We start from the raw sequence: 24,809 nt of genomic DNA on the forward strand, positions 1-24,809 counted from the left end.
CCAACTTTCTCCCCGACAGCTCTGCTGCTATTGTATTTCCTCGTACACGGGCGCGCGGGCCCCGGATTTTGGTTCACTATCTCCGCGGGGATTAAACGCGCATTTGTTTTATTGTTTATTTCAGTGCGGACACCGGAAGATACCAAAGTGGCGCTTGAAGGAGGTATGTGCTGCTGAACATGAAGTTGTGCGGGGACTGACGTTGTTTCGGGCTCGGTGGGATGAGAGTGCGCTCTTTATCTGAGCCGTGCGCGAGGGTGAACCGAGTCACATTTTCTGAAACGTTCAGCTCGTAGATGCAGACCGTTGCTGGAGAAAGCGCCTCAAATCGTATCCGCCTTCTAACTCAAAGGTTGAGATTTCATTGACGATATAACAAGCGGCGCAGTCGTGTTCCCAAACTTTCTTCCTCATGTCAAGGAAAGAAGGAACCGACTTTCGCCACATGTTTTCCCCCCTGTTTATCTCGCAGTCGCGTTAAATGCGTAGAGAGAGTGAAACCTTACAGCAAATTAAGTGGAGCGCTTCCTCCTTGGTGGCATTTTCAGTTTGCTGCGGTTTTATTTGTATGTGATCCTTCCTAGACAGGCTGCATCGTTGTTGATTAAGCACTGAGTCATAAACATTTCAGCGGCTGCCGGGAATGAGTGTACGCACTTGCTGTCCGTACCCGCTTTTATTTTTACTATCGCGTAAAGTTTGTTGCGTCCTCTTACGCGCACCGCTGCCGTCTTGTTGTGACGTTATATACGAAACAAAAACCCTGAAATATTTGCAGTGTAGTCTGAAGCTGCAGGGATATTGGTCAATGATAAGGCTGCTCTAAAACGCTATTTTCCTGGGGAAATTAGGGGAAGGTATCCCAGGAATGCAGAAAGAGGGAAGAGAAGCGCGCTGCTGCCCTTTTTCTTTTTCTTTCCTTTTTTCCCCACAAATAAATACCCTTAGTAACGCAGCGCGTCTGAAGGCTCCACATCGTGGAAAAAAATCCTAAAAATCCTCGAGGATTTTCAGGATTTTTAGGAAGGTCACAAATAATATGATAAATTGTGGATAGAACAGTGATGCGTCAAGGCAGCGCAAGTAGAAGTATGTACACTACAATACAAGTAAAAACATTGAAAACGTCAAACAAAATAACATGTAATTAAGTATTCTATTTTTCTTTTGGTGATGCATAGGTGTAAGTAGTATTTTAGAGTGGCAGCTCGTCACAATGGATGGGATTTCAATTCTTCTGTAGAATGGCTGGATAATACACACACACACAAAAGTGGCCACCTGGATTTAACTAAGCAAATATGTATTATCCTGCTGGATAATTGCTGCATCTTTCACCTGGTAAAAGTTGTTTAACTCCAGCTGATGCAATGAGTAGCTTCTCATTTCTTAACCAGGGTGGCCAGGGTGAGACTATTACATCGGGGTGGCAATAAGTAGATACCTGAAGTGTCTTAGATAACCGTTTTCATTGTTATAACCGTCACTGTAGTTGTTTTTTTTTTTTTTTTTTATGTGACCTTATAACAAGCAGCTTTGTCAGCAATTCCTAAGAATTGAAATCTTAAGAGAGAATATCCACAAATGTAAATAATAAAAATAATATATATATATAAGGCATACTGTACATCAGCAAGCAATTGGATGTACTCTGGTAATCAATGAAAACAATGAAGAAAAGTCAAGTAAATTTTGTTATATGGCAGTGAAAGTTCTTTAAAAGCTGTACTTGGGAAAACGGTTAGTGGTATCATCGACCCTTGATCTGGAGAGATCTAAAACAAGAAAAAACACCGTGGAACATCTCAACTATGGCATCTCCTCCCACACAAAGTTTGGTGGGTGCTGCGGTGAAATGTGTCCATGTGTTAATGGCAGGAGCTAATGTTCTGCACCTCATTTTGTCAAATTATCCCACAGCCGTGGGGTGGCCAGTGGGATGACCGGGGAGTGACCAGGGGTTGCCATGGTCACCCTTGGCCACCATGTAGCTCCGCCACTGGGGGCATCAGGGTGAGAAGAGAGGCAGATGATGTGATGCTCCCATCATTCCTAGTGTCTACTGTACCAGCCTGTGGGGGCAGAGCTATGATCAGGGATTGCTGCAGTGGCTCAGGTCTAGGTTCAGCAACATTATGTGGTCAGCTGACTACCTGAATACACTGAATGACCAGGTTAATGGAATTTTACTTCCCTGATGGCGCAACCATATTCCAAGATGACAACACCAGGATTCATTGGGCTTCAGTGGTTCAGGGAGCATGAGACATAATGTTCACACATGGATTGGTCACCACAGAGTCCAGACCTGAACCCATTTAGAGTCTCTGGGATGCGCTGGCGAAGGCTTTGTTCAGTGTTCTGACTCTCCCATCATCAATACAAGATCTTGGAGAAAAATGAATGTAACACTGGATGGAAATCTTGTTACCTTACAGAAGGTTCTTAGCAAATATGTTCTGTAATCAAAGCTAAAGGAGGTCCAATGAAATATTAGAGTGTTTGACCATTTTTTTTGTGGTGACTTTTGTTTTTTGGCCAGTCGGTGTATTATAATAATAAATGTAAAAGTGTAATGTTTTCTTTTTGCCTTCATTGGCTTGTGACTAGGACTGTTTGCAGGTTAATCCCATTTGTGAACTCACAACTTGGAGATATAATGAAATAACCCTGGTATAGCTTAACGTAGAGGAAAATAACTTCAGCAAAATGCAAGAACACACTTGCATGCACAGAGGGCTTGGAGTTAAGCAGGATTAATAGTTCACCCTTCAAACTGCTAATCGGAACCTAAACATATGAGAATTAATAGGATTGTTTTAGTCTGATATCAACAGCCACATGTAGGAACAAGGCTGCTGTTGGATACTCTCAACTGAATTGTTCGGGATTTTGACTATTGTATAAATTTATTGACTGTTGTGCAAAGACAAAATATTACATCCATCAATATTACATTTGATAATCCAGGCAAAACAAATCCCCTGAAATGATGTGGAAAGCTTGTGTTGAGACAACGTTAATCACAGAGGCACTTGAAAGTCACATACTGTCATCTGTGAAAATCTTTATGATTTATATTCACCGAACATAAGCAGTTAAAATAAGTCACATTTACACGTAAGACCTTGGAACCTTTGTGGAGCCTTAATGACTCAACATCCCTCAACTTTTGACAGCTTTGCCCTCCTCTCTGTCCCACAGGCATCCAAGCATGGAGACGCCACTGGATGTCCTGTCAAGAGCAGCATCATTTGTTCATGCGAACGAAGAAGAAAGTAAGTTTTCCTAGGCTCCCAGTTCCTCTTGTGGAGTTTAGACAGACTCATGTGTTTTGGCCCCTCTCTTGTGCGCTGTGGACAAACGATTTGTATGATTGGAGTCGTGTTACATGTAGATGAAGTGCAACATTATGTTCAGCCATAACCCCCGGCCCTGCTCTCTGCCCCAAGACAATAGGAGCCTTTGTGCTGCACAAGCTTGAAGTGTCACACACACACACAGGCAAATAAGACCAACCGCCATCAACCGCCATCACCGCTGCTTTTTAACCGGCCGCTTGCTTGTGTTAACCTGCTTTCACAGGAATCAGGGTGGGGTTTCTGTCTCTCTTTGTTTCTGTTTGTTCCTGACTTTCTGCCTTCTTCTTGACCCTGGTCCATCTATTTCTCTCTGTCACTTCCCTTTCAGACTTCTCCTGCTCTGGCTTCTTCTGTCTTCCCTGTGCTTCTCTGCTATGCATGTTTGAAGACTTTTTGGTGTTGATGAATAAAAAATTCCTTCCAAGATTAAGGAGAAGTGGCCAATCCTTCTCAGCAGGCTCCTCTGCAGCCAGTAGGCCGCAGAGCCGAGTGAAACCTTCAAGGACACTTAACATTCAGTGGATAGCACAGATAGCTGATATGCACTGGTATTCTGTGCATCAGATTAGCATGTTTATTTAGTCTCCTTAGCAGGTGGATTCATTAACTTTCAGGAATCCATTACGCTGTTTTTTTTAAAGCTCCTTAAGCACATGACTACGCACTAAGTTATGTACTGAATCCCATTAAGAAAAACAAGTATTTTCATTTGCCGTGCAGGCTCGCTGTTCTTTCTCACATCTCACATAGGGGAAAACATAATCTCTAGATCTAGAAATTTCAAGTTAGTTTAATCAAAAAATGTTCTGCAAGATAATTACCCAGAGAGAATGGGAATGTCTTTAGATGTGAAGTCTCACAAATCACCGTCATGTTCCCATAATGCTTTGGGATAAATGAGCTGAATATCAGCTTCCTTGCTGTTCTGAGTAAAATGGCCTGGGAGCTCTCCTCCCCTCCTCTTGTGCTCCCTCGCTCCCCTGCAGTGTTTTTGTTTTTTCCCCCTGCACTGATGTCACTTTGTGTTGCGAGCAGTGCATGGCCTCTTTGTCCAAAGACAATGCCCTCGACCTGTTTCCACAATAGTGCAGAATAAAATGCCCTAACTAAGTTAGCCAACAAACCTAGCCAGTCTGACAGACTAGCTAGGAGGCCGGCTATCACCGGGGCCGACAGGCAGCGAAGTAGACAGGCTCTGCCAACTCGTTTGAGTTCATGACGAACTTCTTTGATGACTGTGCAGCACTTGACACAGAATGGGGAGAGTCTCGGGCCTGCCTTTACAGCAGCCCCTTTAACTCGCTGCACGGGGCTTGCCGGGACCGGTGTTGCATTTTGTAACATTTAGAAATGTGAATCAGAAAGCTTTTTTTTTTTTTTTTTTAAGTATGGACTGCCTCCTGCAGATAACCCTTGTCTGTTGGACATTCTACAGATAATTATACAAGGGCTGTCTCGAGAGAAATGCAGTTCATGAATAATGTATTTGTTTGAGGTCACCCCGCTTGACTCAGTCAGGGGAAATATACTACAGTATTGTCCAAAAGTCGGCCAGGGACAGATATTGAGACTGTTTTAATCCTAATGAATAAGTCCTTATGAAACATTAAAAAAACTCTATCTCTGCTAGATTTATTCAATCTATTTTTCAGTGAGAACTTTCCTAAACTTTTTTCTTCACACACATTACTGCCATGCATGCAGTGCTTGTGAGAGTATGACCACCTTCCTAATGTTGTGTAGGTCTCCCTTGTGCTTCCAAAACAGTTGTGAGTCATCAGAGAATAGACATGGGTCTTCTGAGGGTGTCCTGTGGTGTCTGGTAACAGGATGTTGTTAGTGGGAGCCTTTGGGTCCTATGGGTTAAGAGGAGGGGCCTCTGTGGATCATCCCACAGATACTGTGTTGCCTGTGTGTCAGACTGCTGGCTGCTTTATGCTACATATCTGAACCAATGCCACACTTACTGTCACACTTATGTATTTATGCACAGTCTTCAGCGGGACAGGTCTCTGCTGTCAGCGAGCCGCCTTCTGTCAGTGGACAAACTGTCTGCATGCGAGACTAATCACAGGTCTTAACTCGGATACTTCTGACCTTGGCTTGGATATACAGTAATTACACACTTACTAAAAAAGCAGAGAAGTAAACCGTGCCTTATGTTTAATGGTGAATGCGGTGAGATGCTTAATACTTGTCATCGCCCCTCCATAGCAATTTTGGTGGCTGCTTGGAAGATTGCACAGTGTGCTCCACCCTTCCTGGAAGTAAACCTGTATTTGAAATCAGTCTGGATTGCACTGCAGCCCCAGCTCAGATAACAGATCAATTTTTTGTTTCTTTCAGTTTTTTGTTAAATGTGTACTCAATGTTTTTTTTTTTTAACTTTTTTTTTTTTAGTTTAATTGTCTATTCAGTGCCACTGTCAGTCAGCAGACCCTGATTATTCTCATTGTTGGATGTTGGATGTTAGGTCAAAGTAAGTCATTCTAAACAGAGGTCAGCGGTTTAAGGCTCTACTGAAGACATGGAATATGGACCTTTTGTTCTTGACAGGAACCACAACAAAAGAGGAGCTGTAGCCAAGAGAAGTCGGTTGGCTCAGATCTGAGCAGTGCCCTGTGTTCTAGTTCGGCACTCTGAAATCCTGCTCGTTTGTTTAGAGAATACACCCACAATCGCGGACACACACACGGTCGCAGAATGCTCCCTTCATTGTTAAAGTTTCCATGATTTGTTCAGACTCTTGAAGGACTTTTCCTAACTCGTAGTGTGGGTTTGATCCAAGGGAATCAGCGTCATGTTCCTCTGAGTAAAGAGACAGATGGATAGCATACGAAGGGCCAGGAAGTGAACAGAAGCATGTTTAGGTACAGACACGACGTCAAAGACAGCAACAAAGGCTAACGGTCTCACCAAACACACGAAAACGTTGCACTTGAACACACCTCAAAAACTACAGGAAACACTTAGACCCTGCAGCTACGTGTAGAGAAACAACTCTTCAGGTTGCATTATTCTATATTCACCCTTCAAAAGAGAAAACTGTAAGACCTTTTATTAGCTGGGGAGGTAGGAAACTACTTTGTACTGAGCTGCCCTCTGCTGAATTATGTTAAGCAGATGGTCTACTTGACCAGACTGAGCAATTCAGCAACTACACAGGATTTAAATTAATAAGTCCCTAACTGAATTTTAGTCCCTTTCATTCAAAATTAGGTTGGTTAGAGTTGAATCTAGTCAGTGCAGTAGTATTCATAGTTTTTATATCCACAAATTGGATATTATGAGAGCAAGCTTTGACCCTGTGCCGACACTGAACTAAACATAATGTTAATCTTGTTTTATATGGAGCTCTATCACAATAGCAGAGGTACGTTTATGCTGTACTCAATGTCTTGGGCATCCATGCTTAAAGTTTCATCTTTTCATCAAATGAGCTCATAAGACTAGTCAGAGCTTGTTGATGCTCCGGTGTGTGTACACTCCGATCAATGCTGAAGGGAAATGGGAAAACTTGCATCACGGTGCATTGTCGAAACTTATCCGGAGGTAAATGGTGTTCCAGGTGGGTGGTAATTTGATCGAGGATCTGTGCCTTTGGCTACGATGGGTTTGGTTTTTGGGTGTGTGTAGAGCTTCTTCAGCCAGGAGTTTGTTTGCCCTTCAGCCTGTCCAGGTTGCTGGGTCTCTTTCAGTGCAGCCTGTGTAACGTAACACAGGTAATAACCAAGTTCAGATAATAGTCTGAGCATAGAGATAATGAGCAGCATAACTCCATCTGTGTAACCAAGCTTCCCTGAGTGGCTGGGTAGGTTAAGTTAAAAGTTCTGGGATGTATTAGTGACCAAACAAAAAGGAGATGGGCTTTCACCAATTATCAGATTGCAGGATAGGAAGACAGCATGAGCATGAAGCATAGCATTACCATTGTGAACAGCTTAGCATGCTGCATGGCTAACGGTTTAGCATGCTACCAACCAGGTAGGAAATACAAAAGCTGCCAGGAATGTCAACATTTTCTTCAGACACATTATATATATTTTTTTAAAGCAAACTCTGTATGACTAAGTCACATTATATAAACTTACTGTGTCTCTGCGGTTAGCACCGATGCCTCGTAGCATGAACCTCCGGGTTCGAGTCCAACTCGGGCCTTTCTGGAGTTTGCACGTCCTTCCTGTGTCTACGTGGGTACTCCAGTTTACTCACCCTCCAAAGACATAGTCATTAGGTTGATTGGTGATCCTAAATTAGTCTTGCAGTAGACGGGCTACCTGTCCAGGATGCACCCCGCCTCTCACCCAATGACAGCTGGGGTAGGCTCCAGCAACCCCCACAACCCTACTGAGGATGACCAGTAGGAGATTAGATGAGATGAGATGAAATGAGGCGCACCGTCTCTCTCCATCATTTCTTAAAATGATGTCAAAGTCACAACCTGGAAAAGTTTAACACATGCGTCACAGTGTCTAATGTAAGACTGCGGGTCATATAACAAAGACAACAAACGTTTTAAAAGGCCATTTTTGTACAATATATATTAATTAGTGAGATCAACCTTTGAACGGAGACTGCATGCTAAGTTAACTAAGATAATCTGGTTGCATAACACAGACATGACAGTGGAATCAATCTTTTCAAGTTGGCTCAAGTGTCTTGAGCCAAGTGAATAAAAGCAAAAGGCAAGTTTGACAACATGTCATCATAAAGCCACAAACATATCTGCCGTAAGCTCAACAGTCCTTGCGTTTTTCGATGCTATAGCTTTATTCCCAAGTTTGCGCAATGACAAATCAGCCGTGTGTGCATAAAAGGCGGAATGCTCCACTAAATCCAGCACTACTAGTGTTTTATTACCCACTTTCCTATCAGTCCCTCAGCCATTGCCTCTTGTCTGTTCGTAGATAAACAAGGTTCTGTGATGGCTGTTAACACAGTTTGTCTCCTATCAGTTGTTGTGTGTCTGCAGCAGAGAAATCCCATTTATCAGCAGACCTTTTATCGGAGCTGTAAAGATCACGGATGACTGGGTCAAAGTGACGCACAGGTGATATTCATCTGTCCCACTTGAACATTTACCGTTACACTTGTGCACTTCTGTTTCTCATCACGACATTCACTATTCAGATGTTGAGAGTCCTGCTGCCGCCTTTGATCACGTAGGGCGCAGGTATCAAATATACGAGCCCCGGGCTAAAAGCGGCCTGGCACAGGGTCTAATCTGCAAAGTGCAAAAATTACATTGAAGAGATAGATAAGATTGACTGCAATTATCCCCAACAACAGTAATTGCTATTCCTAAGTTTCACACAGTTTTAGTAAGAGCTGTGGGCACATGCAACACTGAGACCTGGAACTATACAGAAGTTGCACTTCTTCTTCTTCTTTTTCTTCAGAAATGTCCTGTTGTTAAAGTTTTAACAATTTTAAAATGAAGAAGCTACTCGGATGAATGGCGAAACGTCTTCAAGAAATCCTACAAGTCCAGTTGACATTATTCGAATGAACTTCTCTGGACTAAAAGAAAGGGAAACATTTGGAGTTGTCATTATTTATAGGCTGTTAGGCCATTGTGTTACTGGTCCAGCCCACTTGAGATCAAACTGCCACTGTTTGTGGCCCCTGAACTAAAATGAGTTTGACAACTCTGTAGGGGAACTACAAAGTAGGGGAGGTGATTAGGATAAATTAACAGGGGTTGCACTATAATTTAACTGAACTACAGTGTTTTTCAGTTTGCTTAACTTTGTTCAACTGTAAGAAACTGGAACAGTCCCCCGGTCCGCCTTTTCCACCCCGAACTTGTTGCTGTGCCGTCTGTGCTTAGAGTGACAGCTTCCCAGTAATTCCCTATTACTATCAGTCTATCATCTTTTGTTAGCATCTCTTTGACCTGGAGTCATTTCTCTGTGCCCCTACATAGACTTTTTCCAGCAGTTACTTCTCTGTTGACAGGTCTGCATGTGTGCAGTGGTCAAGCGTTATGTCAGGGCTTTCTCAGTGTCATGGTTCAGCAGGCAGCCATTAAAACAAGAGCGGCATTAAGCCGCCGCGGTCACCGGGTCAAAGGTCAAGTGTCACAGGGTTGCGGTCTCAAGCCATGAGGTTAAACACTATCATCTCTTGTTATTCTCTTAGCACAACATTTCTGCCTTGCACATTAACTTAAAAGTTTAACATTTTTGTCCGTTGGCATGTGTAAGGGCAGCTGTCTCATTTCTTAAATAGTTGTGTGTAGCTGAGTTAGAAAAGATGTAATTTGAGTGATTTACTTTCACCAGCGGTTTGTTGTTCCATGTGGACATAAACAGTTTTTTTTTTTCACACAAATCTGAGACGTCGCATTCCCTTGCAATGTGATCTTGTCACAGCAAAACTGATTTACTGGACGCCGTGGACAGGCATATGTTCCTCTGAGACATTTTTGCCACCTGTTGACTCTTTCCACCTGTCAGCAACGTGTTTGGCACTGAAGTGGATATCTGGTTTTCCTCATTTTCCAAACAATGGATTGAGTCACAGAGTCAGATGCTCACGTTTTTGTATTTGTCCACACTCAAGCAAGAGGGATAAGGCTGGCGGAGGGTCGGAGGGTGGGGGCCTTGTTAAGGCCCTTGGTCAAAGTGATCTTTCTTAACATTGCCATCCAGACAGAAATGTGTTAAAGAATTCATGTCCCGCATTCACTCTCTGCAAATGTCACGCTTGCTGGTTCCATACCAGCTCTGCTGTCTAAGCGAGGGAACCTTTTCTCAGAGCCGTGCTGACCACACATACTTCACATTCCTCGCTTTTTGATAGCACGCGCCATAGTTACCCGGAGTGAAATGAAACAGGATTGCCTCTCATAAAGAAAAAGTTAACATTTAAAGTGCAAAAAAAAAAAAAAAGTAGTATGCCTGTGACAAACTGATTTTTCTTTTTAATGAAGCCGGTTGTAATCCAAGCACAGATTCAGAGCATGAGTAGTGGCAGTGGCACGGAGCCTCTTGTCCCATGTAGGAACCGTCTTTGCCAATAAATGATAAGGCTCCCGGGGTCAGTTTGCTGCCAGCTAATTGTTAGCATGACAAGAATGTTGTCATGTGTCCGGGCGGCCAATGGGAGCAGCGATCCTTTTCCATTACTAAAAATACAATCTGTCTGTTGGCCTTATATATTTTAATGCTTGACCATTCTTTAATTAGCCGTAAAACAGGCGGACCGACCTTAAAACCTGCAAGAGAGAACCTGCTGCTAAGAATAGATGTCAAGTAAGAACTGAGTTGTGTTACAGTCGGTTGCAAACTGCGGATATCTAGACTTGCATCACCAGAATCCAGTGAAGCAAGTGCAGCCAGTGTCAGTGCCTCATGTTGGCTTTGTTTATGTTGTAAACAACATTTGGCGAGCACCGTGGAGGGCAGGAGAAAAGGTGAGCACTTTAGAAGTCCCAGAACAAGACACGGCAGGCAGCATGGCAAGAGAAGAACTCATGCAGCAGGCGAAAAGGAGGTGGAAAGCAGGCCAGTTTGAGAGAAGAGACTGGCAGCTTAAAAAGCGAAGCAGGGTGCACGGGTGCATAAAGAACAGTAGGTCCCAGATGGCTTGGATGTCTTGGTAGTTAGAGAACACTTTGAACACATACCTGACTTATGATTCTGTACAGATCATATGACACCGTGGCCGTTAGGGAGGTGGGAAGGAACGGCGGCCCCTATCAGCCTTGACGCAAACTTTTCGGGACTGTCCCCTCTGGCAGGAGGCTGCAGTTCATCAGGACCAAAAACTTCATGCTATGAGCACAGTCCCTTCCTGCCTGCAATTGTCCTCATCAACAAGGACAGTGATCCCCTAGACACAGGCCCCTGCCACGCTCTAAATACTCGTTCCATTAATGTAAAGCCCTTTACTATATACTTCATAGCGTCAGCATGGCACTGTATATGATTCCACATCACGGTACGACTAGTTCATTTAAAACTACATATGTTACTTACTATTTATAGATTTTAAATATAGTTTTTCTTATTGAGAATGACTTTCTTCTTTGTACGTGCAGTGTATTTAGCGATAAAGTAAATATTAGCACACAGGTGACTGCAGTTCACCACTACAGTGTGATATTGTTCAGAATCCTTCCTTCCTTGAAACAACTCAACGTCTGTTACTGCCCAGTATGAATGGTGCACTGCCTCCTAATCACAAGTGTCAGCAGCCACGTGGTCCACATTCCAGTTGTGTCTGAAAGCTGCTGTACGCTGATCATGGAGTGGGACCCTAATACGCTTTAGAGGAATGACTTCAGTATTTATACGAACAGAGCTCAGGGGGTGTAAACTCTCTCTAATCCGTGATCTGTGATGTCACATTAACATACAGTTAAGCCAAAAACAGTTAAATGGAGCAGACCGAACTGTCACAAAAAGAAAAGTGTTTGACATTTAGTGACACAGACACAGAACAATCTCTCAACACACAAGCCACTGAATTTCATATAGCATAACAGATTCAATTCCTATTAAACAGAAACTACACAAAATCTGCCATTTTTACAAGCTAGTAAGCAGCTGTGTTTTAAATGTTTATTAATGCATTATAATACACAAAGTAGGGCACTGGGATCTGTATATTTTATTGCAGCGGTCGAGCGTTTATCTTTTGTCTGCCTGTTACGTATTATACCAGAAAAAGTTACGTATTAATGACTCAAGGTGTTAGAAGCTGGTTACCTTTCCGCTGTAAATTAAAAAAGGCTGCACTATGTTTTACGATAAAAAGTTAAATGCTTTAAGGACAGACGAGAGGACTGCCACAGAGTCACACACAAGAAACACAAAGGTGGGAAATGACAGAACAGCTCTGCCTCCACACAGTCACCTGTTGTTGTCATTGTTTCGGTGCAGTAACCTGATATTTCCTCCTGTGTTGTCATCCAAACACTCCCAGAAACCTCTCGCGCTTAAGAAAATCAAGCCTGCGTTTGTTCCCTGGTGTGTCTTGAGAGGGTTGAATATTGAAAAATGTAGACAAATCCCTATTAAACCCAGACAACGTAGCGTGTGGCATCAAAGGTTGCAATACGGGTCTGTCAGGTGTTCGGAGGCAGCATACTTGTAAGCAGACCATTTACCGCCTCAATGTAAAGATGAAGTTGAGTAACCACCCTGATACCAAGAACTGAGACGACAAATTACAAAGGGGATTAACGTCTTCCATCTATTATGTCACCATGTAAACAAAGCCAGTAATGGTGTGCTGGTATTTCAACAGACGTACCGTAAAGTAATCAAGGATTTGACCTTTGCTCTCTGCCAGTTTGAGAGCTGTTTTTCCAGCCTGTCAGATTGAGATCATGTTTTTACAAACAAATTTAAGACCAGTTTGAAAGTGGGATTGCTTCCTTTTCGAGAAGCCGTGGGGATGTTTTTTCGAATAGATGAGAAGAACCAGGATTCTTTTCGATTTTACACTCTCTTTTCTGCGATCTCACTTTTTACTCTGGAGGTGCTTATGTCACTGCACTGCGGTGTGTTAATGAAGCATTTCGATGAATCACCACCTGTCCTGTGCGGCGGCGTTACCCAGGCACACCCTCTCTCTGGAGAAGCCCAGACCTGTTTTGGAAGAGACACCTAACACTGCAGGAGATTATCTTGTCCTTCTTAGATTAAATCAATAAATAGGCACACAGGAAGTAAATGAAAACTGTCACAAAAGCAGGAAGGGGCGGCTGCATACCTGCCCGACTAAATAAAATATTGGTGTGTCCATGGGTGCGCTGATGGATAAGTTACAAACTAACGTAAATCATTTATAAGAATGATTCAAACCGGATTACTGAGGTCTAACTTTAGAAGACGTCTGTGCACCAGGTAGAAAGTTAGAAACCGGTTCATGTGTGTATTTGTTAGTTATTCATTGATAAAATTATGTTCAGGAGCGCTGGTCATCATCGTCAGCCTCACACTCTGACACCTCTGACTCAATCTGTGGAAACTGTGAGGAGAAAAGGTTATTTCCTTGTGGGCTAAGCTGAGTGTGTGTGTTACAGCGTTGGAAAAAAAAAAGAGGTGGAATTGTTGTGTAACCATTAATCTCCTTAGTATACTTATTCATCTTACAGCATGCCAGGTCAGAACAAAGACAGTGTGTTAAAAAGCATGTTTTCCATTTGCAGTATATTCTCTGTCAGTATTATGTGATAATCAAGAGACAGATGTTTAGGATGTGAGCTCCATGGTCACACAAAGTCCACTCAAACCTGAGAGAGAAAGCTGGGCTCCATTTTGTACAACTGAAGCACTTGAAGGTACATTTCAGCTGTCTGTCACAGTCCTAATAATCCAAAAAGATTTTGGGAGCCATTAAAGTCTTTCTCTGCCGGGGAAAGCTTCATTGAGCTGCTTCAGCACATGGTCAAGGACCCATTTCAGTGTCTGATGGAGCTGCTGTGTTCAGTGGTTGATCTCTGTTTGACTCACCGGCTCACTGATTTCGCTGCTACTGATGTCCACAAGAGGAGAAAATACACTGGCTCTGGCTTTTAGCTTCTACGGACTTCATAATTTCTACCCTTTTGTTATGACATTTTAATCATAGAAATCCATTTACAAATTAAAATCTATATCAACCCAGATAAAAGACTGACATGTTATCTCTTTAAATTAACCCAGTGCTTTCAGCTGATTGCTCTGTACACCACTTTAGTTCAGACAGAAATATCAGAAACTTTTCAGTCGGTCTGTGTTTTTTAGCTCGTCAGGTTGACATTTTGGACAGACACCCTAAATCTCAAGAGTACAAAACGTGGTGATATTTTGTGACTTTTCTTCCACTGTGAGTTTAACATCTTTTGGGTTTAGTTAAGTGTCTGGAGAATGACTAAATATAATCACGAAAGGTCATCAGCAGGCCATTGCTGACACTTCCAGTGAAAATCTTCTAGTTGTTCTAGTTGGCAAAAGTTTTTTTAAAGCTGTAGTGTGGCAGTTTTACAGATAAATGAACGTCCTTTACATTCAAGCTCTACGGGTTCACACAATGCTGATGAAGCTAATCACCACCAGGTAAATCTTTCTGTTTTTTTGCAGCATAGTGGGGTCACATTAACAAACTGGTGCACTATTGGAAAAGTGGTATACGTTAACCAGCAATGATACGTTTGCAGATCTGAAGAGGGGGCAGTTACAAATGTAACTTTATTTCTATGAATTCATTCTCTCTGGCGACGAGGAACAATGAAATACGATCTAAGAAGCTTCCAAAATGTCCTGTACTCTAAATAATAAAGACATGTAACATTCAGGGGAAGGATTACAGTGTGAAAAAGAACACAATCGATGGCGAGGACTGACATGGATTGCCATCAATGTGACTTTTCCTCATTGGAGAGTACTGGAGGAAGAGAGGGGACTATAGACTGCAGGCATACCTCATACTCACACATTGACAGTGTTTGTGTAGTTTGGCAGGGAGGCAAAGGGACCACACTGTAGGTTTACAGCTACGTGGAGGCAGCAGTCTTTTTTTACTTTTGTGTTACTGTCTGAGCGTTTGTGTGCACAGATGCAATGTTGCTGCTTTTCACTGTCCCTTATAGTTCAGCCTTCAGGTTTAATAAGGTGCATATTTCATGAAAACTGTGGGGCTGAAATATCTGGAGCCTTATAAAGCTTTGGACGTACATTCACACACGTCGTGCTGCGCTGGTACACAACAAAGTCTATCGGCAGGCCTCATACTTTAGGTGATCTTTAAATGAGACTGAATGGAGTCTGAACTCAACTCAACTTTTTTGTGTGTGTGAAACTAGAGACAATGGCCGTCCAATGAGACAAGGACCATGTTCCGTAGTTCTGAGCGTTGGTCTTTGGAGGGGGAGGCTAGTAGGGAAGAGGGTAGAGGCCTTTGTGTGTGTTTGTGTGTGGTGTTTGAGAAAGAAGGGGGGAGGTGTTTGGGCTCGTGTGTTTGTGAAGCAGGATGAAGTGGGTGTATGAGTCTGTTTATACGGATGCATACTGTGTTTGTTGGCATTTGTGTGTATACACAGGTTTGAACAGTGTTAGAAGTAAAGGGAAACATTTTTGAGATAGAAATCTGTGAATCTGTTATTAATTCTGTGTTGAATCTCTAAATGTTCACCTGAATGGATCAAAGTATAAAGAGGTGAATCCACCACAGAGGTTATCTTTGCTTATCTCTTTTCTTTGTTATTTACTTATATTCTTTTCATGTTACTGTAACCGTCCAACAAAAGGACAACTTTGGGTTGGCCTTGTTCAACCCTTAATTGTTTACAGAGACGTCTCAGTATTTTGCCTCACCTTTTTCATGATGTGTCTTGCTTCTAGCCCGTGTGTTTGCAGGTATGCGTCACGCTAAAACTACACGCGTGTGTTTGTATGTAAACTCCCACAGACACACCCGGCTCATTGTGTTCCCGGTCCAATACCCTTGAGGAGGTTGTTGCTCTCTGCTCTTTCCACTCCTCCCATGTAATGTGTTGACAGTAATATTCATGTTCGGTTCATCTGTCCTGAGGGGAAACTACTCCTTTTTCCAAACATCAGTCCTTCTGAGGAGGAAACACATAGCCCATGCCGGGCACCAGGGGGCAGGAGAGGTCCACTCTTAACAGTTTGCAGATCCACTGGAGGTTTTTCTCTAACTTTTCTATCTTTTGAAATCAGTACAGGGAAGTAAGTTTTCTTTTCATTTTACATGGCGACTACAGGAAATTTACAAGCATTTCATGAACTGCATCAATAATTCATGTTGATTAAGCCTCTATAGGGACCAAACTTTGTGTGTAAATCACATGATGTGGATTTGTGATGAGAGTGAGGCAACATATTCATAAAGCGAAGCCCCCCTACCCCCTCCTCTTTAAATAGTGTTTCATATACTTTTCTTACATTATCCATATTCAGACAACTTTATAACTGACTTTATGGCTTCTGTGCCACCACTTCACTATTTTCACTGCAACTCCTGCAGGGACTCCCTGCCGGAGATAAGGTTATGGTGGCCTTAACGTAATTTTATGGCACCTATGATTTCCAGTTATCTCCTCTATGTTCCTGGAGAGACTCCCATGTGCGTCAACAGTATTTGACATGTTGAATATCCCTTGGCAAAACTTCAGCGCTGGGACTATTTCTATCCGTATTGTATCCTCCCTCAAAGATTTAATATGGGGTCGAGCTGAAGCTTTTTGGGAGGGTGTTCTCTCTCTCTCTCTCTTTCTCTTTCTACCCCCTTCCCTCTCTGTCTTTCTCCCTCTCTCTCTCTCTCTGGATGTGTTTGGAGAGGCTGATCTTGTGCGTAAAACATCCCTGATATTTGAGGCGCTCCAGGGATTTAACGAGCATGCCCAGTGCGCTCCTCTCAGCAGCGGAGGAAACCACTGGTGCAGCGTACGAGTCATACCAAGCATAGCCTGCGTGTCAGTGCAGTCGACTTACAGCTGGCTGTGAGGAGAACTGACGCTACTCTTTCCTTTATTTGCTCTGTGTCGCCGCTATACATTTATCCGTATTTCAGAAAAGTACCGTAAACTCATCAAAACAACTGCGATAACACTTTGGTTATTATTATTATTATTATTTTTTAGATTTGTTGTTTTTTTTCCTGAGAAAGTTCGAGGCTGGGCCTTTAGCTTTTTGACCGTCGCTTGAGAGAAGAAGAAGAAGAAGAAGAAGAAAAAAGCTGGTCTCTTTTTTTTCCTTTTTTCTTTTTCTAAATAAAAACCCGATAAATGCTACTAACGAAAATGGACCTGTTGAACTACCAGTACCTGGACAAAATGAACAACAACATCGGTATCCTCTGCTACGAAGGTAAACGGGACCGTCTGTGGGCGTTTTTACGGTTGTTTTTAAAACTTCGAAGTGGCCGTTACGTTAACGACGTAGCAAGTTTTCTCTGAAGTTGACTTTAACGAACCAACAAGCGGCTCATTTCCATAACCACGGCAACAGAAAGTTGTAGAACTTAATATAAAACAACTACCTGAAGTTATAAATTGATTTATTTTACGTACACACCGACTTGAACCGGTTGTCGCTTTTCTACGGGTTTAACTTGACGCCAACGTACGTTACGTAGCAACGTAGTTAGCGTTAAACTGTTTCTATTTGTTATCCGAAAAAAGACTGGAAAACTCTTGGGGGTAAAATGTTGAAATAATGTGTTCGCTTGACTCATTGTATTAGCATTTACACAGACATTCTCACTCCCTGCGCTTTGTTATTCATAGCTTCCTTTTCTGTTGATAATCAAAGATATTTGTGGTTAAGTGTCTGACCTTTAACGCAACTGTCCAGGATTTGTTCATTGTGTTGTTTTGTGATCCAATGCAGCACACACGCAGTTGCATTTTAAAAATCTGTGTCTCTCATTTGGACAATATGTGAGATTGCTTCCCTTTTCCATGCTTCATAAGTTGTTTCTGGTGGCATTGGCAGTATTGGATTTCATGTTATGTCATGATGGTCAAAGCAGGAGACGTCCGTATCTTTGCAAAGTGGCTGAGTTTGTAGTAGTGCAGCTCCTCTCCTCACATGTCAGGGGTTGCAATATCACCTAGTCTGTTTGGAGGGGGGCCGGGGGTCTGTGTGAAAGCTCTGTCCTGTTCCTGGCCTCTTTTCCAGCATGCAGGATCAAATAAAAGAAAGAAATTTCCTTGTCTGTTTTCACAAGCAGGTATTCAGCTTTTTGAGATTTTTACATGACCATTAACGGATGTTGTCAGTTATAAATAAGGAATAACAACTAAAGTCTAGAAGAAAAAAATTACTGTTCACAGTCTTTTCTAAAGTCATGATTTATAGGTAATCTATACAAAATACAGAAGCTTGCAGGGAGACACAGGTGGAACCTTTTCATACTAAACTGGTCAGCAGGTTTTTGCTGTGCATTAACCTACTTTTACCTGGTGCTGCTGTGCAGCAATTAACAGCTCTCCTGGTCTTGTACCGTATAATCAACCTGTAATAGTGCCCGCTCCCATTAAAACTGTGTGAACCATTTTGCAGATTGTCTGAGGGAGCCAGAGAGGCGCGTGACAGAAAATGAGCTTCTGTGCCAAGGTTGTTTTTTACTGAAAGCGTTAGCAGCAGAAGTAGAAGATGTTTTTTGTTTTGTGGTTTGGCTTGTGATTAAGGCCTCTGTCAACAGAGTTATATTTTTGTCTGTTTGTAATCCTTTGCGGGAAAAGTGTTGGGTGGCTGTAATTCCTGTTTGGCAAACTGCAGGTGAGATTCTTGCATTCAGACATGTGACTGTTCACGTTTTGCCCAATAGTTTGGGGTCACATCCCATTCTTGTGAAATGTCAGTGACAGTTTTATTCAGGCTCTCTTTTCTGTGCGGGGAATGTGTTGCGGATGAGCCTGCTACCGGCCTGGGATACATGCCAGTCAGAATGGGGGTTGTCCTCGTCGCCGCAAACCTTCACCTGTGTCATGTTTCATCGTTTTGTTCTCTGTGGAAAAGAATTACGGGAGGATGAGAGGAGGGGGCAGTTTAAGTCATCCTTTTACACTTTTAATTTGGATAAAATGTTTTTTTTCCTTCTTTTTTTCTGGAAGTATTTTCTGGACAATTGTTGTGTTTGTTTTTCTGTGCATTGATTTTAGCTGGCGGAGCTCAAATCTTTCTCCACCATGTGCCTCATGATAAGAAAACAAAGATAAAAGAACAGGAAAAAGAGCTTAGCTGTAAAACAGGTGGAAGAAACCCCCCTGGTGTTCAAACATGTTGAGCCAAGAAAGAGTTGGAAGAGCTTTGTGATATTGTGGGTGTCCCAACTTGTTATTATATGCATGAGCAGGCCAAATGCTCATGCACCAACTCTAACGCGATTCCCGACAAACACACCTGCATGCTCCTACTGGCACACTTCAGCGCTGTCCTAAAGCATTTCACGCGGATGTCATCATTGACATTTATCAGCAGGTACGGATGCGACTGTCTGACACAGCTGGTGTTCGCCTTTAATATAATTGATGAAATACAGTATCCAGTCTGGTTTCTGAGTTCTCTTGAACATATGTGCCAATGGATGAAGCTTTAGGGCATAAATTTGTAAGGGTATGAAGTGACAATAAACAATACTCAACCTTGAGTTTAGTTCATATAATTTGTAATAAAATGTAACAGATGATAAGTGACATTCGTCTACCGTGCCTGTCCTATTGAGTTGCAGTCTTTTAAGAATGGATGGGTATGTCAGATTTTAATTTCATGTGGAGTAAAAGTGAAGAATTGTACGCAACTGTGTGCATGTTGACAGATTTCAGTTGCTTACCAGCAATGTTAAGGACAATCAGTCAGTAGCTGGCAGTCAGTGCTTATGGTGCCAGGTAACACAGCCACAAAGGTGAACTGGCATCAAAATATAGTGTAAGATAAGATTTCGGTCTCCAGGGACAAGTTTACCGTCACATGTCATATCAGAACCTTAATTATAGTGAAATGTGTAGCTTTTGACGGCTTTTAAATTTAGACGTCAATCTACTGTAATACCCCACTGAGCAATTGCTCCCATTTGATTTTGAGTTGTTTCTTGATCATATTAAGTAGCGGCTTTGGTCAAATTTCTCTTGGATGTGGTTGCTTTTGGTCAATTGTGAGACAGAAGCTACTATCAGTTGTAAGCCTGGCAGTGGGGGCTGCAGGAAATGCTGACCTCCTCTTTTTGCTGCTGAGCAGGAGAAAATAAACAAGGCTCAAAACCTCCTGAAAGCCTTCTGACTTCTGTCACCCTCGCTCCCCTTTTGTCTGTCTGTCTTGCTCTCCCTTCCTCCCTCTGTCAGGGATCAAACCAATCTAGCATCTGGTTTAAAAGTTCAACTCGTATAGACAAGAATTTCTGTGGAGGAGCTTTTTTTTTTTTTTTTTTTGCATGTCCTTTTAAATATTTAAATACTTAAATAAGAGACTCAAGTTCAGGTTAGAATGGCCAAAACTAACTACTTTGCTCTGTGGCAGAGAGAGGAGACACGCTAGGACTTTTAGGATCTTTTTTTAAGAATCGGAAGGGGGCAAAAGAGAGCGATGAGAATGGAGAGAGAAAGAGAGAGAGATCCGCCTCAGTTTGTAATCCAATCTCATCCTGATTCCAAGCTGTTTGAAGTTGTGTCAAGAGAAATAGGCTTTGATCATGCGGACCTAATGAACTCACAGAGCACAGAGGGGAAAAAAGACAGAGTGGAGTTTTACTTTTGTGTTAGTGCCCTCTTTACACTGATTGTCTGCTGGTTTAATGTAAGATAAAAATCCTGCATCGCAAAGTTATACTATATTAAATATGCCTTCAAACTACTGTGCTGCCTCTTAGACATCATTTCTCCTACGAACAGAATAAGCTGTAGCCAATTTCATGTATCAGGACGGCGATTATATCAGTACTCCTTCTACTTTCCTTGTTCCCATCTGTCTTTTGATTTGAGGCTAAATTAGAAGCAAATTGCTCAAGGTGGTTTGGTCCTTTGTAGCATTGTCCTCCTGTCCTGTCTGTTTCTGTAATTTATTTTGTGGCTGCTGAGCACATGTCATGGTTACACATTTGCTGCTTAAAAATGAAGAGAGGCATGCCTAACACAAGGCCGAGGAAAATATAGATATCAAGTTGCTGGTTTATTATGTATAAAAAGTTTGTCTAACTCACTGTTTAGTTTTTCCTGAAAGTGAATTTGCCAAAAATGGATGATCTTCCCTCAGCATCAACAAACACAAAACATCACAACCTTACGACAACCGTTTGTTCCAGGGCTGCGCTAGTTTTAGGTCGGTGTACTTAACCGGCAACCGAGTACATTGTTGCTCAGGTTCAGTGTTGAGTAGGTCAACACAGTTTGACTCCACGCAGTCAAATGTCTTCCTTGTTTGCAGGGGACGCACTCGCAGATTCACCCTTTAGTTGAGCGCCTCACTCGCTGATAAGCCTTTACGCGTCCCGGATCCTGATTGGACGGCGCGGTGTCATAGTCTCCCTTCTTTTTTTGCCATCCCTCTGCCCTGCCAAAAACAATGATGTCACCCTTGTTACCATGGTACACAGGAGGGTGAGCAGGAACATGCCATAGAGAGAGCGAGAGGAGGAGCTGCTGCTGCTGCTGCTGCTGCTGCTGTGTCTCGGAGGCCACGCTGAAACTAAACATACAGACATTTTGTTTCAATACAAAGTCTGTTTTTCAGTGTGTGGTGATGGTATCAGAAGGCAGCGGCATGCCTCCTCAGTGATTTTCAGCTCAGATTTCATGACCTTGTGCATCCAAAAGTTATGCAGGGTAAGCATCGACATCTATAGTAAAACAGTTAACTCGTCAATGCTGCGTATTGGTGTGATATAATCGGATGTTAGTGTCTAGAGTTGGTAACAAAAAAGTTTTTTGGTATGAGAGTGGCGAAGAAAGCTGTGTGTTGCAATAGGAGTTTTAGTCCAGGCTTTATGTTTTGTTTGGGAAAAATCAGACAGGTACACGAGGCTGAAGCAGTGGAAAGTCCCCGTGCTGAGACAGAGCCAGTGGTAGTTTTCCTGACTCTCTGTTGCTTTCACTCCCACTCACTGGTCAACTCTGTAGGCCCTCTGTACCAGGACAAGACTGCAGAAAGAGAAATACTTCACACAACACACACATGTGCGAAATCCATCCGCAACTATTTCTTCCAAAACATTCCTAACCAGATACTCCTCTGCTGATGCCAGAGGTTTGTGCCTCTCTCAGCAAACTGTATAAGTCAACAAAATCCAGTTGAGCTGAAGCGCAGCTTGTACAGTAAAGTTTCAGTCGTGATTAAAGTTTCAGTGTTAGGGTTATATTCTTTAGTGTAATGTTATTTCAACTAATTACCATACATTTTATGGTACGGTTTGAAGTGTAAGCAGGTGGATTGACAACTACTGCAACTGTGCATTCAGTCTCAGTATAGTTTTAAAACTATATACATGATAATGTGTCATTTCGCAATATAACTGATAACTCATTCCTTATTTATATATCGTGCTTAATTTGTGTAAAGGTGGAATTCAGCCGATCCCTATCTCATATTGACTCATTCTTTGAAGTACTGACTCAATATCATTCATTCATAACTCCCTACCTCATCTTTTTTCCCTGCCTGTCTTTCTTCCTCAGGTGAAGCAGCTTTGAGAGGGGACCCCAGACTCCAGTCCCTGTCCCTGTCCTCATCCTCCTCCTCCTCGTCGTCATCGTCCTCATCTTCCTCCTCCATCTCCAGCCACAGGACGGGTCCACCTCCCATCAGCCCTACAAAGAGGAAGCTGAGCGGGGACCAGGGGGACAGTGACATGGACGATAATGAGCATGTGGCGAAGATGAGTCGACTATTTGCTGCACAGCTGTGAGTACACGTAAAAAAAAAATCCATCACCTCACACTTCTCTTCGCTGTATGTCTCTCTCCCTTTAACACACTTTGAAGCGATTGAATGGCATTGCCTTCTAAAAGTTAGGAGTTTTTTCTTTGCTTGTGAAGGTTAGCGGCCATATGTGAAGATCCATACGGGCAGGCTTTCTCAGAAGTCCCAGTTTGGACTCCATGGTGCTATACCAGGTTTAGCTGGCTCCGCGGTGTTAAACACTCCTTATGACCGCAGATCTGTGGACTCTTGGAAACAGAGACTGCACAACAGAAAGATTACTCACATCTCCAGCATTCCCACATTCCCACTTCCAGAGATTCCAGAGATTCTGGAGTGCTGGTTGATGGCGAAGGACTGCTGGGGCTGGGGGCAGTGGAGTCAGAGGCAGTCGTGACTAAGTCAGTCATGGGACTCCAGCCATAGCTATTTATTGCAGAGGAAAGGAGGTGTTAGGTAGAGCCGTGCAGTTCTGCAGTTCTGCTTGTTCCTTACAGCTTGTTCACATGCAAATATAAATGACATTGCTGTTTTTATGACAAATTAGGTATTCAGGTAACAGAATGGTGTGCAGTAGAAGATACAATTGATAGATATATTTTAATAGCTCCAAAGCTCCACTGGTAGTTGTGTATTTTGTAATTATTTGTTTGCAGCATGCAGCATATGATACAGATGCATACAGAATATGAGAGGGATATCTTTCCCCGGAACAGATTAAGGGCTTTTGGTTGACGAGCTTTCAAACAACAAAGGCAAATGCGGAAGTTGTATATATTCACTTGCCTGTGTGGCATGTCTCAGATATATTGGGTTACAGGTAGGAATTACTTTTGAATCAACTTGTTCCCATGGCACTGGGGGAAGGGTCTTTGTTCTTCAGTCTTGTGACCATCTGGGCTCACGTAACAAAGGATTAGCTTGTGTGTCTTGACATTTGTTCAGTCATCTTGTTTTCTGTTATGCATGTGTCAGTGGTGGGAGAATTGACATTATACTTGGTGAAAGTCTATCCTCCCCTTGGTGTATTATTCTGTTGTTTTTCACCCAGCGTGACACATTATATATTCACTATGCGGTTAAGTTCTGCATGCGTTGATAAGCAAATGCTCCTACTTGTGTATCACAAGTTGAATTTTAGTTTGCAACTCTGCGCGCCGTAGTACAATAGGACTTATTGTTGTATCAGCTTTCAGCTGGTGTTGCAACTCCCTCGCCAGAGATCCTACATGCAACCATTTTGCTTAGTTAGAATAATGATCTGTAAAAAAAAAAAAAAAAAAAAAAAGTGTGATAGAAAGTTTATGATGTGTAAGACTTTTCAGACTGCTCATTGTAACATGATTATTTTCAAGACATAAGCTGTAATCCCTTTATTTAACTATGACCTTCAAGTCATTTGACTCCGAGTGCTTTGGGCTGATCTACCAAACAAAAGCCACTTGGTCATTGACTTGCTGAAACTTGCAGGGCAATTCATGGGTTTCCAGTTCACAAAGATATATATATATATATATATATTTCTTCATCCTGGAAACCTAATTCCCTCGGGCCATCCTAAATGCGTCTTTTTTTAGTCATTTAATTTGAGGTTTCTCTGAGGGCATTCTTCCCCTGGCAAAGGTAACTGCTGAGTGACTTGTTGAAACTTGTATTCAGAGTGAGTCTCTGAAAAGTTTGCTTCTAGTTTTAGCTGCTCTGCCTTTCCAGCGATTGCACTGAAGGGAAGAATGATGGGTTGTTGTTACAGAAAGAGTTAAGTTAAAAATAGCACGTGAAAAAAAACCCACCGTAGGAAAAAAACTAACAAAAAAAACATAGTCTTGGTTTTTTTAACTTAAAGAAACTTTCCGTTTCATTTAACTCATCTGTCAATTGTAGGGACGGTGATTAGGCTTAATTTGAAAATGATAGACTTATCTTTCCATTCTTGGGAAAAAGCTCAACAGAAAACCTGAAAACGGCGCACACGCCCACACAGTGCGTTTCAGTCCAGAGATGCTTATCTATCCTTACTAGCTTTTGGATTTTGCTGGCTGCTTCTGTCTGTGTAGCTGTGATGTTTTTTTTGTCTGCA

The 24,809-nt window shown here is 42.4% G+C and overlaps 1 protein-coding gene across 2 annotated transcripts in view; it reads left to right on the plus strand.

Moving 5' to 3' along the window:
- vgll4b (vestigial-like family member 4b) overlaps positions 1 to 24,809 on the plus strand; it is a 37,534-nt gene continuing 12,725 nt past the window's right edge. Inside the window, exons 1-3 of one of the 2 annotated variants that reach the window (XM_047583771.1) lie at positions 1 to 163; positions 3,205 to 3,278; positions 22,489 to 22,714. In XM_047583771.1, coding sequence (XP_047439727.1) covers positions 3,215 to 3,278; positions 22,489 to 22,714 — 290 coding nt within the window. In that variant the 5' untranslated portion in view covers positions 1 to 163; positions 3,205 to 3,214. Of the gene's footprint in view, positions 164 to 3,204; positions 3,279 to 16,657; positions 17,186 to 22,488; positions 22,715 to 24,809 lie in introns of those variants that run through there. The other variant, XM_047583770.1, reaches the window with a different exon arrangement.

Source organism: Mugil cephalus, chromosome 4 (assembly GCF_022458985.1).
Source record: "Mugil cephalus isolate CIBA_MC_2020 chromosome 4, CIBA_Mcephalus_1.1, whole genome shotgun sequence".
Lineage (NCBI taxonomy): Eukaryota > Metazoa > Chordata > Actinopteri > Mugiliformes > Mugilidae > Mugil > Mugil cephalus.